General features: G+C 55.7%; 5 protein-coding genes across 5 annotated transcripts; all 5 read left to right on the forward strand.

Moving 5' to 3' along the window:
- Positions 1–234: 234 nt before the first annotated feature.
- PV07_03400 (uncharacterized protein) lies at positions 235–1,650 on the forward strand (the record flags this gene model as incomplete). Its single annotated transcript, XM_016390122.1, has 2 exons — positions 235–553; positions 638–1,650. The coding sequence occupies 2 exons, from the start codon at positions 235–237 to the stop codon at positions 1,648–1,650; spliced, it is 1,332 nt and encodes a 443-aa protein (XP_016252024.1).
- A 358-nt stretch (positions 1,651–2,008) lies between these two features.
- Positions 2,009–4,163, forward strand: PV07_03401 (uncharacterized protein). Its single transcript, XM_016390123.1, has 4 exons — positions 2,009–2,880; positions 2,932–3,098; positions 3,157–3,370; positions 3,439–4,163. Exons 1-4 carry the CDS (start codon positions 2,278–2,280, stop codon positions 3,778–3,780), a joined length of 1,326 nt encoding a protein of 441 aa, XP_016252025.1. The 5' UTR covers positions 2,009–2,277; the 3' UTR covers positions 3,781–4,163.
- Positions 4,164–4,645: 482 nt separating this feature from the next.
- PV07_03402 (uncharacterized protein) lies at positions 4,646–7,312 on the forward strand (the record flags this gene model as incomplete). Its single annotated transcript, XM_016390124.1, has 5 exons — positions 4,646–5,046; positions 5,131–5,361; positions 5,501–6,216; positions 6,269–6,598; positions 6,700–7,312. The coding sequence occupies exons 1-5, from the start codon at positions 4,891–4,893 to the stop codon at positions 7,310–7,312; spliced, it is 2,046 nt and encodes a 681-aa protein (XP_016252026.1). The 5' UTR covers positions 4,646–4,890.
- Positions 7,313–8,996: 1,684 nt separating this feature from the next.
- PV07_03403 (aconitate hydratase, mitochondrial) lies at positions 8,997–11,426 on the forward strand (the record flags this gene model as incomplete). The annotated part of the gene is made up of 1 exon (XM_016390125.1): positions 8,997–11,426. One exon carries the CDS (start codon positions 8,997–8,999, stop codon positions 11,424–11,426), a length of 2,430 nt encoding a protein of 809 aa, XP_016252027.1.
- A 408-nt stretch (positions 11,427–11,834) lies between these two features.
- PV07_03404 (uncharacterized protein) lies at positions 11,835–12,695 on the forward strand (the record flags this gene model as incomplete). The annotated part of the gene is made up of 1 exon (XM_016390126.1): positions 11,835–12,695. The coding sequence occupies one exon, from the start codon at positions 11,835–11,837 to the stop codon at positions 12,693–12,695; it is 861 nt and encodes a 286-aa protein (XP_016252028.1).
- Positions 12,696–12,811: the final 116 nt, after the last annotated feature.

Raw genomic sequence — 12,811 nt, forward strand, 5'->3', positions numbered from 1 at the left:
TCACCAGTGGTACATTCCTCTCTCGTTCGTGCTAGGGGTGTGAAGTGGAACTTGAGGAGGTACTCAAGGGTATGTTTTCAGTCGTCGATGCCGTCGTGGCAGGTATATAAGGCTGCGTCATAGTATCAGCCCATTTAGCCTGATTTAGTCCTGCTGAAACTCGGCATCACTGCATCTCGCGAAATTCCCAACAGGCGATTGCTTGACCATGGACACGGGATCGAGACCGACATAATGAGGAACTATATAGTGCCTCTGGCTGTAGCTGCCTTTGCAACTGCAGCCTGGATTCTTCTTTCCACGCCAGGCGCAGGCTTCGATCCTCAAAAAGTGCTGGCGAAGGGTCGCGCAATTACTTCTCGGTCTTGGGAGTTTGGAACGTTCTCAGAAGCTCTCCTCGAGTTCTGTGATCGCGAGCTCACCGTCTTTGGGTCTGATGCTTTCCCGGACGGACGGATTCCCAAGGTCAATAACCCCTCGAAAGTCGAGGGTCTTGCGTATGCAAGAGCAGTGATATGGACCAACGGCTCGGATCTACTGGTTGATGGTGAAGGTGAGTTGTCAAGAGTTGTTTGATAATACAGAGATGGGAGCACGGTCTTTCTGAGGGTTGTCCCCCAGACTCACAACGGCATAGGCTCAGCAGCGGATCCTGCGTCCCTGGGCACAGCCGCCCTGCTTCTATCTCATTACAATGTGACCTACCTCGAGGCTGCAAAGCGGCAGGCCGACTACCTCATGACAAAAGCCACCAGGTTCCATGTGCATGCCATGTCCTCACCCATTTCGCACCGCGATGAGCCCCCCGAACTCTGGGGTGATTTCGTCTACATGGTGCCTCCATTCCTTGCGTATTATGGTGTGGCACTGCAGGACATGCAGGTCTTAGAAACAGCTGTGCAGCAGTGTCAACTCTACAACTCCGTTTTGAGGACAAACATTTCGCTGGAGGACGGGCAAACTTGTCACGGCCTTTGGAGGCATATCGTCTCAGAGCCCACACAGCTAGAACCGGGAGTATGCTGCTCAGACCCGGATGTATGGCTTACCAGCAATGCATGGGCTGTAGCGGGAATGACCAGAGTCCTGGCCACGATTTCGAAGTGGCAGCCTCCGCCAGACAGTTCAATCGAAGTGCTCCAATACAACGAATTCAAGGCAAGAAGCACAAAGGCACTCACAGATATCATTGACGGTATGCTGGAATGCACCATGGTCCAACACCGGGATGAAATGTCGGGTCTCCTGAAGAACTATCTGGACGGGCCATCGCATCGATCTTCTGCCTGGGCTTATGGAGATGCTGCTGGCACTGCACTGATGACTTCCGCCGTCTATAGAATGGCGGTTCTGCTACCACAGGTCTATGGAAGGCCGCACTTCCTCGACTGGGCCGAACAGAACCGTTATGCAGTCTCCAAGCATATCAGCCACGACGGTAGAGTTGACCCGGTGGCTGATGTCGGCCATGTCCCAAGTAAAAGTCCCGTCAATCAGACGAGCGAAGGGCAGAGCATGGTGATCCTGATGTACAGTGCGTGGCGCGATTGCGTGGCTGCCGGAGTGTGCAGTCCCCATGTGCGCCTCTGGGATACGATATCGAGGAGATTGATTGTATGGAGGTGGGCAGAAGAAGGAATGGGGTTTTGATGTCGACAAGGCTGTTACCCCGGGGCGAGCATGGCTTCCCAGTCGGTTGGGATTCGGAACAAGCTGTTGGATCGAGAGAAGGCGGGGTGATTGGACTGGGATGGCCAAGCGCCAAGGCGAGGGGCAGCCCCAGTCAGCTTAGGTGCCTCGTTAGTGAAGCCAGGTGCTTCGTATGGCGACATCTGGGCCTCCAGGGCCCCAGGCTAGCCCGGCACAGACGGGGGTTTGTGAGTTTTCGGGGCCTTCGCTGGGCGCTCTGATTAGCCAGCGCCCTGCTTCCACAGCCTACCGCGCGGGGCAAGTTTTTCTCTAAGCACTGCATCACCGCATGCCCACCCATTTCCACTATCATACTGAGCCCGTGCCTGTGCATCCCACCACATCCACTGTGCATGCACGCGCAGCCCAAAACCGCAGTTAATCACCGTCCACTGTCAAACCGAGCATCCGTCGATTGCGAACTTGGAGTACCCTCTATCTCTTGTTCCACGATCTTGTCAGCGCCAACCGCCCACCCTCCAGATTCTGCTCACAGACAAAGTCTCGTGTGCGCCCGCTGCTGCGCCATTTGTCCTTGCTGCCCCTCCCCAGATTATCAATTTTTGCCTCTGATGAACACCACCGACCATGTCTGATTCACCCATTACAAGCGCGCCCGTTGGGCCTCAAGAGAAGCCGATCCTGGACAAACTGCTCCTGACCAGAGACAAGTTGCTGCTCCTCAAGCAAGACAAAAGCACCTATGTCAAATCCTCCGACGTCCTCCCCTTGTACGAACAGGTTATCGAGCAAGTCTCGATCCTCAACTCGGTCCGCGGGCCAGAGAATCTGATACAGAACCGAGTGGATACAGTCCTCGATGACTGTCTGCAACTTGTTTCTCTCTTCTTCATGGCCGTGGGACGGAACAACGAGGCGCCTGCGCTGTACGCCATGACCGGGAACATCACGCGCCTTTGCCAACACCTCAAAGAAGCTGCCTTTTACAGCAAGAGAGATTTGACTAGTTTGGAACACACCCTTGAGAAGATGCAGACCACCCTGGACCACGGCAAGGACAAGTACTCCCATCACCTGTTGACCCGCATCCAATATCGTCTGGAGGTGTGCCGGGAAATGCTGCACGAGTTGCGCAACTTCCTCTCTACACTCTCTCCAGAAATGACCCCGATATGGGAGAAGCTGGTCTCCATTCTCCGGGCCATTGCGGCGTTGAATACAAGGAGCAAGGTACATACTCAGATCTCGGCCTGTTGAATCATAATACTAAATCACCTGCAGTTCAGTCATAAAGATTTAAACGAACTGCGGGAGCAGCTCCTGCAAATCCAAGCCACGATGAAAGACGGCAAGCTCCCAAACGAACAAGGGGAAGTCAAGGGGGGGCAAGACTTGGTAGTGCCACTCCTCGAAAGATGTCTCAAGTTTACCGATATAGTCGAACAGAAGTACGTTGGCTGTGCCCTCTTGCTGTGGGACAATTTTTCGTTGACCTTTTCGAATCAGGCAAGGGAAGATAGACGAGCGATTCCAGGATACCTACGACAAACTCATCGAAATCCGCAACCAGCTCGACCGGCTGACCATGACCCAAGCTTGGTCCCTCCGCGAAACCGACTTGTTTATGTGGCAGAGGAAGCTGGATCGTATTGACGATTCGAGGCGAGATGGTAATTTCTTCGATGCCGAGGGCCATCCTGCAGACCTACACGCGCAGAGAGTAAGAATGGCACCCATGAGCTGCTTGCTTGCTTGCTTACAACCGCAATTACTGATTCGCGGTGGCAGACACTCCTGTATCTGATCCGGCGGGGCTATGCCTATATTTACCAGTTACTGATCGCATCCGAGCCCGTGTCGGAAGCCCTCCTTCCCATATACAACCAGCTCCTCACCCTACGCAAATGTCTGGTCGAGGTCAAGAAGGCCGGCGGGGTCTCCAACCCACGAGAATTGTATCCCTACAGTATGAAGCTCAACTCCATCGACAACATGCGGGTTGACGGCAAGTTCCAGATCGGAAACGACATTCCGGAAGGGCAAGGAAGTGTCAACGACCTTCTGGCGGAATGTTACGACCTTGCTTACGAGTTGAGAACCGCGGCCGAGGAAGAGGCAGGGGACGAATAAGGGGGGGGAGAGCAGTCTGCGATGGGTGTTGATATATTCAGTCTGGCATGATTCAAGGACACATCCCCCTTCGGGTCCCCAGACAATCTGGTCCGAAGGCTGGGGGAAGTGTTTTGCGTCAGGTCACCAAAAGACCCGTAAGGGAGCGCCCCGTGCCTTCTCAACGCCGGGTACCTAGTATAGCTAAGCTCTGCTCGAAGCTGGGGGGAGGGGGAGTTCGTTCGCACGGAGTGGGGGGCAGAATTCGCTGCTTTCCTGGCTCGCACGGCCTCTATATGGCCCCTTCGTATTGATCAAGTTACCTTAACAAGAATCCACTAAGTTGCGTACCTGGGTGCAGAGGTCTGCGCAGAACGAGCAATCTGTGCCCTCTGTACCGAGCACCTCGCACACCTCGCTTGTTGTTGTATGACGTCGGCCGGCGGGCGGGCAGATCTGTGGCCGCCTGACGGTGTGACGGGCGGTATGACGAGGATTCCGGGAGAAGGGGGGTGGGTTGGTCAGACAAAAAATACCAGCTTATTGTCATCCAGCTCGGCATTGCAAGGCCAACCAAGCCAAATCGTCCCGTCACAGCAGACCGCCAGCGGACAAATGACTGGTCTGACAGAAGACGCAGGCGGTCATCTTGGCGCCAGACCACTGAGAATAACGCTAGAGGAAGGTGGCGGCATCCCGTCCAATCAGAACTGTGTAATTGATGGCTAGCGCCGAGGTCACTAGCCGTACTAGGGCAAGGGGTGGCCACATCGCCGCTAGGACAGTATCCACAATTTCTGCGGCAGGAGCAAAAATCCCCCCCCAAATGTTTCCCCTGCCACTGGGAGTCGTTGACTCGTTGTTGTGCAAACCCACGCTCTGCCAGCAAGCCACCCCTTCTTCCCGCTCTCAAGCCAGCCACCCCCCTGTGGCCCAGATGCAGCGACCGCGTGACCGCATGCGGGCGCCTGCGCTTATCGTGGGCCAACCTGCTTTCGACCTAGCGGGGCAAGATTTGCTGATACAATTCTCCTGGAAACAACTTCCGTGAGGCCATTCATTGCCCGGACACCACGCTCCAACCCACCAGCCCACGGGCCTGGAAATTTGATCCGGGGACACCAGAGCAAAATGTCCCAGCGGCGCCTGAGGCCCATCGAACCAGCAAATCCCCCGCCCGAGGAGCCCGGCGGGCCTTCCGTCCCAACACGCGGGCGGAGCATCACCCGCAATGCCAGGAGCAACGCCACCGCCGCGTGCCTGGCGTGCAAGGCCAAGAGAAGAAAGGTGTGTGGTGTGTGGTATGGGGGATGCAGACCCCCGCCCGCCTTCACCCTGTTGACACAATGGCCATGACTGACAGTCCCGTAGTGCAGTGGCCCGCCCGGACCCTGCAATGCTTGCATCGCCTCCAAGACCGACTGTGTGTTCAGAGAAGATCTCGACGGGCGGCGGAAAGAGGCCATCAAGCGGAAGCTGGAGGAGGGGACCGAGCATCACCGCGATCTGTTGAGAGCTCTGCTCCGGTCTGTTCGATCGAGTGACGAGAATGAGGCCCAGCACCTCATCCGGCTGATTCGAGATGACGCACCGCTGTCAACCGTGAGTCGCGTCCGTGGGCTTTTGCGCGTCCGGCGGTACACTACACAAGAAGAAAACCCACCGCGGGGGGGAGAGACAAATGACCTTGGAGGTTGCACTTTCCAGCGGATGACACTGACTGACTGTCTTCGACCTTTAGATCAACTCCGTCATCGACGAAAGCGTCAGAAAACTTCGTGAAAACAGTCCCCAGACCGAAGCCACGATTGATGGCCTTCTCAGGCTGAGAGCCGAAGCTGCCAGTCTGGCCGAGCAGACTCCGCCGAATCGACCGCGAAGGAAGACCATGAGCGTGGAGCAGATGACGGATGAGCCACTCTTCCAGCTCACGGCCAGACCCTGGACGACAGTCACGGACGATGATTATCTCGTCTCACACCTGGTCTCCCTCTATTTCACTTGGTGGAACACCTTCATGCATCCGCTTCACGAACCGTTTCTGGTCGACGCCATGGCAGCGGGAGACACCACGAGTCCGCTTTGCTCTTCGTTCCTGGTGAACGCCCTGCTGGCCCTTTCTTGCAGCTACTCGGACTTACCTGGGGCGTTCTCTGACCCGGACGACCCGGATACCTGGGGAGAGCATTTCTATGACGAAGCAAGGCGCCTGTGGGACCGTGAGGAAGGGCGCGCCTCCATGACTAACCTGCAAGGCCTGTACCTCTTGATGCTGTACCAGAGTATGCGCGGCAAAGATCAACTTGGCTGGTCCACCATGTCGCAAGTAGTCCACATGTACCGCGACATGGGCCTCTACAACCAGGTCAAGATACCACGTGATTGCCCGGCCGAATCCGTGGACAAGATGAAAACCGCCTTGTTGAATGTCTCCTGGTCGGTCTTTACCTGCAACACGTGAGTCCATTGATGAATCCACTTTGTCGATCCTGTCCTGCTAAGAGACCAGGATATTTGCCATTTTTCTTCTCAAACCCCCGACGCTCGAACCGCCGACGGTGGCGCGCCCTTTCACGGGGGATGACCTTGATAAGTCGGTAGAGTGGAAACCGTATCCCCGCGCTGAGAGGACAGATCCGCTGTATGGAGAGGCCCTCGTGAATGCCTATTGTGACTTGGCCGAGATAGCATATGAGGTAGCATTAAGCGTGCCTTTCACTGAATTGGAAGACGAGAATGCATCTCTGCAGCTGATGGCGAGGTTGCGTACCTGGCACGATAGCCTCCCTGCAACGTTGCAAGCCAACTCCGCCACGCCGGGGCCATTGTTTGAGCTACAGTGAGCAACATCTTTCCCCAGCGAGTGTGTGGCGGGGTGTGGGTGTGGGTGTGTGGGTGTGTGTGTGTGTGTGTGCATGGGCGGCTGGCTAACCAGATCAGTGCCATTTACTATTCGTGTTCCCTCACCTTGAGTGAGGTTTCTGCGCGCGACACTTCGCCCGGGCCAACACCCGGCCACGCATCGCCCAGCATCCCGCCGACCGCGGGCATGACTGCTCGCCGCACGTCCCTTCTCTTGATCCAACACATGTTGCCCCTGTATCGACAGTTCCGCCAGACATACGGCCTCGTTCGCGTGATGGCCGGCAGTTGCCAGGCGGCGGCGGTGGCGTTTTTCATCTTGCTGAAGGCGCTGCGTGGGCCGCCGTCGTCGCAGTCGGAGGATAACGAAGACGCCCTCATCGACCTGACGATGTACTTGATGATGGGGGCCCGACGCTGGTTGGTGTACGCCGGTATGCTCCGGATGCTGCGGCCGACGGCGCAGTCGATGGGGGTCCAGCTGCCTCGGCGCCTGATGGAGATCCTGGACGAGTTCGACAAGAACGTGTGGACGGTGGGGGCGCATCGGCGCATCCGCAGCGTCTATCCGAACCTCGCTCTGGTGAAGAAGGACGCAGAAGACGGCGAGGACGTGACGATGGGCGAGTTGCTGGCCCGATGGGAAGCAGTGTGGACGGACGAGCAGCCGGACACCCGTCTCGATAACTAGGGGGTCTAGGGGGTATAGGGGGAGGGGGGGGCAAACTCCCGGGCGCGACGCTGGAGGGTCAGGCGGTCGTAGATATATACCACTAGGGACAGGCCAGGAAGGGGGAGAATACGGCGTACTAACCAGCTGTTCCTGCCAGCTGCTGGTGAGCGGAAAAGGCTTCCAGAAAGTGGCTCCTCCAATCCGCCGAGGGCCACGGTCCAGATTTAGGGCGTTGGTCCCCGTGAAAGCAGCCCTTGGGCCTGTCTGCTGCGGATGAGGGATGAGGGATGAGGGTGTGCTGGCACCGACGCAGGTTCGCCTCGGAGACAGCAAGGAGGGCTTTTCAGGGAGAACCCATCTTCTTCCCAGCGTCGACCTGCGCGCGACAACCTGGATGGCAGAACGGAAAAGGAATCCGGCGGTGTGGCCAATGCGCGGCAATCATTCGACCTCCGGGCTCACGTGACTACGGCCGCGTTGGGTGCTAAGATGCGAAGATGCCAAGATGCTAGGGTGCTGAGATGCTAAGATGCTAAGATGCTAAGATACCAACACGGGCGACCAGGGGACCACCAGGGGACCCCCTGTCGGTCTTGTCCCTGTACGGAGTAGACCACACGCACATGAGCTCTCGCGTACACAGTCATTGGCGCCATCGCCTAAGTGGCCATTGTTGTTATAGTCGCCTTCTCTCCGTGGCATTATTGTTTCCTACCTACCTCCGAACAACGACACATGTGACAAGAGAGAGAGAGAGAGAGAGAGAGAGAGAGAGAGAGAGAGCGAGGGGAGACAAGCCATTGCTGCCAATGGAGTGGTTCTGGACCGGCTCGTTCTAATCAATTAATTAATATCTGTCGCCTGATTGCAATGTTTGTCACAAGGCTAGTTAGTGAAAGTTCGCGGGCGACGGCTGGTCGTTGCAGCTGTCCTCGGGCTGCGTCAGCAGTAACAGTTAACACACACACACACACACACACACACACACACACACACACACACACACACACACACACACACAGGAGCCTTGTGGGCGTTTTCAGGGATAACCCGCGAAAATATCTTCTATCGTTGCAATGAAAAGCTGATATACATGGGGGCCCCCAGTATAGAGGGTAACTAGGTGGAAGCTATGTAGGAACTTTGACCTAGCCATCCGTCGCATATTGGAAAGTCAGAGAGGGCTGGATTCTTGGGGCTATTCGAGGGAACACATGCTGGGCTGTCAGTCAAACCTGGGGTTGAGCAACCGGACAATATCGGATCCTCTTTCTTGACGTCCTCGGCTCTAACCACTCGTCACGGTGAGGACGAGCCAGCCTGGCCGAAGTGCTTCGAGGTTGAGGATGCGAAGACATGGTAGAAGGCTTGACGGCCCACTGGTCAAGCTGGTACTTGCTTCGTGCATTACTTCAACGCCGATGGGCTGTCCTGATGCTGTGGCCTTCCATAATTCGAGACTGGATGGGAGGCCATGTAATAGGTATTACGCGGTGGATCTGAATGGTCCGGACTCTAGGAAGGGGAAGGGGGAGTCCAGACGCGACCAATAGGGTCAGCACTGTTTGGTCTGACAGTGCCAAGGCTCGGTACAACTTCGGGCCGGCCATTGATTTTATTTTCTTCTCCATTTCCCCCCCTCCGAAGCTCGGAGACACGCTTTTGCTGTTTGCATCTTCGCCCAGACAGCACCCTCCAAACGATGCCTGCCCTACTGCAACGAGTACCATCTGCGCGAGTCAGATGTCCTCTGGACCTGGGCTCTTGCTCTAGAGCACGGCCATCATACCATCGCAGCTATGCAACCCTGCAGCAGTCTCAGGCGGCGCCGTTGCGGCGACGAGCTGCCGTTCCCCCTTACCAGAAAATCTTGAAGACCTTTGAAGATGTCAGAGATATTCTGGGCCGCCAGAGGCTGACCCTAGCCGAGAAAATCCTGTATTCTCACCTCGACAACCCCTCCGAGTCTCTCTTAACTGGTACCGACAATGGCAAGAACATTCGGGGCAAAGCCAACCTCAAGCTCAAGCCTGACCGTGTCGCCATGCAGGATGCGTCTGCACAGATGGCCATCCTCCAGTTTATGACGTGCAACCTCCCCAGTACTGCTGTGCCTGCGAGTATCCATTGCGACCATATGATTGTGGGAGAGAAAGGTGCAGACGTGGATCTGCCGAATTCCATTGCGGGCAACAAGGAGGTGTTTGACTTTTTGGAATCTGCTGCAAAGAGATACGGGATTGAGTTCTGGCCTCCTGGGGCAGGTATTATACATCAATCGGTGTTGGAAAACTACGCTGCTCCTGGCCTGATGATGCTGGGGACGGACAGTCACACACCTAATGCTGGAGGATTGGGTGCCATTGCAATCGGTGTAGGCGGCGCCGATGCCGTCGATGCGCTTGTTGACGCCCCTTGGGAGCTCAAAGCCCCAAAGATTCTGGGAGTTCGTCTAGAAGGAAAGCTCAGCGGCTGGACTACACCAAAAGACGTGATCCTCCATTTAGCGGGCAAGTTGACCGTTCGTGGAGGGACCGGGTCCATCATCGAATACTATGGGCCTGGTGTTGAGACTCTGAGTTGCACGGGCATGGCCACAATTTGCAACATGGGGGCGGAAGTGGGGGCTACGACGTCGATTTTCCCCTTCACCGAGAATCATATTCCCTATTTGCAAGCTACAGGGCGAGACGCCATTGTCGATGCGGTCAAGGGCATCGCATATGGTTCGGAAAAACACAACTTCCTACGAGCCGACCAGGGCGTGGAGTACGATCAGGGAATCACCATCAATCTAGCCACACTCGAGCCGCACATCAACGGCCCTTTCACACCTGATCTGTCCACGCCCCTCTCAAAGTTCAAAGATGCAGTGAAGACGAACAAGTGGCCGGACAGTTTTTCGGCTGGCTTGATCGGCAGTTGCACGAACAGCTCGTACGAGGACATGACCCGTGCTCAGGATTTGGTCAGACAGGCACAGGCTGCCGGCTTGAAACCCAAGGCAGATTTCTTCATCACGCCCGGAAGTGAACAGGTTCGCGCCACCTTGGAGGAAAGTAAGACGCTCGAAACCTTCACAAACGCTGGAGGCACCGTTTTGGCCAACGCCTGCGGGCCGTGCATTGGACAATGGAAGAGAACCGACGGTGTCAAGAAAGGTGAAGACAACGCCATCATTTGCTCCTACAACCGCAACTTCCCTGGCCGGAATGATGGTAATCCTCGTACCATGAGCTTCCTTGCGTCGCCGGAAATTGTCACCGCGATTTCATACTCTGGGTCGACTTCTTTCAATCCCATAGTCGATGAAATTGCCCTGCCCTCTGGGGAAAAGTTCAAGTTCGAGCCTCCGAAGGGTGCACAGCTGCCGGGGTCGGGCTTTGCTATAGGCAATCCTGCATTCTTGCCTTCCCCTGCTGAGCCAGACCAAAGCGTGGAAGTCGTTGTCGACCCTGACTCTGATCGACTGGCTATCTTGGAGCCGTTCGAGCCATTCCCAGAAGGCGAGCTGAAGGGCCTGAAAGTCCTGTACAAGGTCAAGGGTCAGTGTACCACGGATACCATCTCAGCGGCTGGACCGTGGCTCAAGTACAAGGGACACCTTCCCAACATTGCTGAAAACACTCTCATTGGTGCTGTGAACGCAGCGACTGGCGAGACCAATGTTGCATACGACAGTGACGGGTCCACATCGTCTATTCCAGAACTCGCAAAGAAATGGAAGGCAAAGGGACAACATTGGCTGGTCGTGGCCGAAGACAATTATGGTGAGGGATCCGCCAGAGAGCATGCGGCCCTGCAGCCCCGGTATCTCGGAGGCCAGATCATTCTGGCCAAAAGCTTCGCGCGGATCCACGAAACGAACCTCAAGAAACAAGGAGTAGTACCCTTGACATTTGTCAACAAAGAGGACTACGATCGCATCGATGCCTGCGACCACGTCGACACAGAGGGCCTATGGGATGTTCTGAAGAACGATGGTCAAGGCGAAATCAACTTGAAGGTCACGAAGAAGAACGGAGAGACCTTCACGATCCCCGTCAACCATACCCTGAGCAAGGATCAATGTGGCTTCATTCTTGCCGGATCTGCACTGAACCTGCTTGCGAAGCGGCAGAATCTTGATTGAATGCAACGACGGCTGTTGTTCCACGGGCAAAAGAACATTCTCTCACAGCCGCGTGGAGCCTCGTCACATACTTGAGAGGCGGTCTTGGCGTCGTGAGCCTTTGTGATTGGCCATGTGGAGTACCACATAAGGAAATTGAGGCTCTCCGCCTTTGTCCAATGTCGTGCCAGGCGATATGCTCATGCCACTGATCCGCCGAAGATGAGATTGTCGATGATCCATGGCGACACTGAAGGTGATGCATTCTGAAACAGCTGAGTTGTTTGTTTTGATCCTTGGACGTCTGCAGCAGGGTTTGGACATCGACGCGTCTGTGGCATCCAAGAAGAGCAATGTTCTTATATTAAGGGTATGCCACCTTGGTCGTGACAATGGTAGCAAGGTTTGACAGACAACAATCTGGAAATCATGCTATCATCGCTTGTCATTGCAGCAATATTCCTCTTGGCCCGGTTGACGAACGCCTGGGGCACACTTGGCCACGAGACTATAGCATGGATTGCTCAATCATACGTCTCGTCTGCCACGAAATCCGCTGTCCAATCGATTCTGGACTCGACTCAATCAGACTACATGGCCAATGTCTCTACATGGGCTGACTCGTACCGGTACACCAGTGAGGGCGGCTGGTCCGCACCACTCCATTACATCGACGCGAACGACAACCCTCCAGAATCCTGCTCGGTGGACTTTAATCGTGACTGTGGTGAAGCCGGATGCTCGGTTTCGGCCATTGTGAATTACACATCCATCTTGTTGAGTGACGAGTCCAAGTCTGCGACCAAGCTCGACGCCATGCGGTTCATCGTTCATTTCGTCGGGGACCTGCATCAGCCTCTCCACGACGAGGCCCTCGACGTGGGAGGAAACACCATCAACGTGACCTACGATGGCGAACATACCAACCTGCACCACATTTGGGACACGGAGATTGTGGAGCAGTTGGCGGACGGCCAGGACGCCGAGGCATTCGGGAAGAATCTCACCGCCGCGATCAAGGCGGGCGACTACGGTTGGGACGCCGGGAGTTGGCTGGATGGCATCAGCCTGAACGACACGCAGACGACGGCCATGAGTTGGGCAAGCGAGGCGAATGGCTATGTGTGCACCGATGTCCTCGCTCCAGGTGTCGATGCGGTCGAACAAGGGGATCTGAGCGGCACGTATTACAAGGCGCATTATGATGTGGCGAGGATCCAGATTGCGCGGGCTGGGTATAGGTTGGGGGCCTGGCTGAACTTGATCTACACAGGCCAGACGAGTGGTTGATGTGGTTCGACTAGAAACGGAAATATGGCCGGAAATATTAGAGATAGAAAAAAGACTTAATCTGCCATGTCAGCTCTGTGATGTAGGATTGGTAGAAGTCTCCCGGCTAAAGATGG

This window comes from Cladophialophora immunda (genome assembly GCF_000835495.1).
Source record: "Cladophialophora immunda strain CBS 83496 unplaced genomic scaffold supercont1.2, whole genome shotgun sequence".
Classification (NCBI taxonomy): Eukaryota; Fungi; Ascomycota; class Eurotiomycetes; order Chaetothyriales; family Herpotrichiellaceae; genus Cladophialophora; species Cladophialophora immunda.

Bases quoted from the DNA above. Each gene is read 5' to 3' on its own strand.
- PV07_03401 (XM_016390123.1), top strand. From the start codon at position 2,278: ATGTCTGATTCACCCATTACAAGCGCGCCCGTTGGGCCTCAAGAGAAG. The intron at 3,099-3,156 runs GTACGTTGGCTG...TTTTCGAATCAG, and splicing joins ACCGATATAGTCGAACAGAA to GCAAGGGAAGATAGACGAGC. The intron at 3,371-3,438 runs GTAAGAATGGCA...TCGCGGTGGCAG, and splicing joins CAGACCTACACGCGCAGAGA to ACACTCCTGTATCTGATCCG.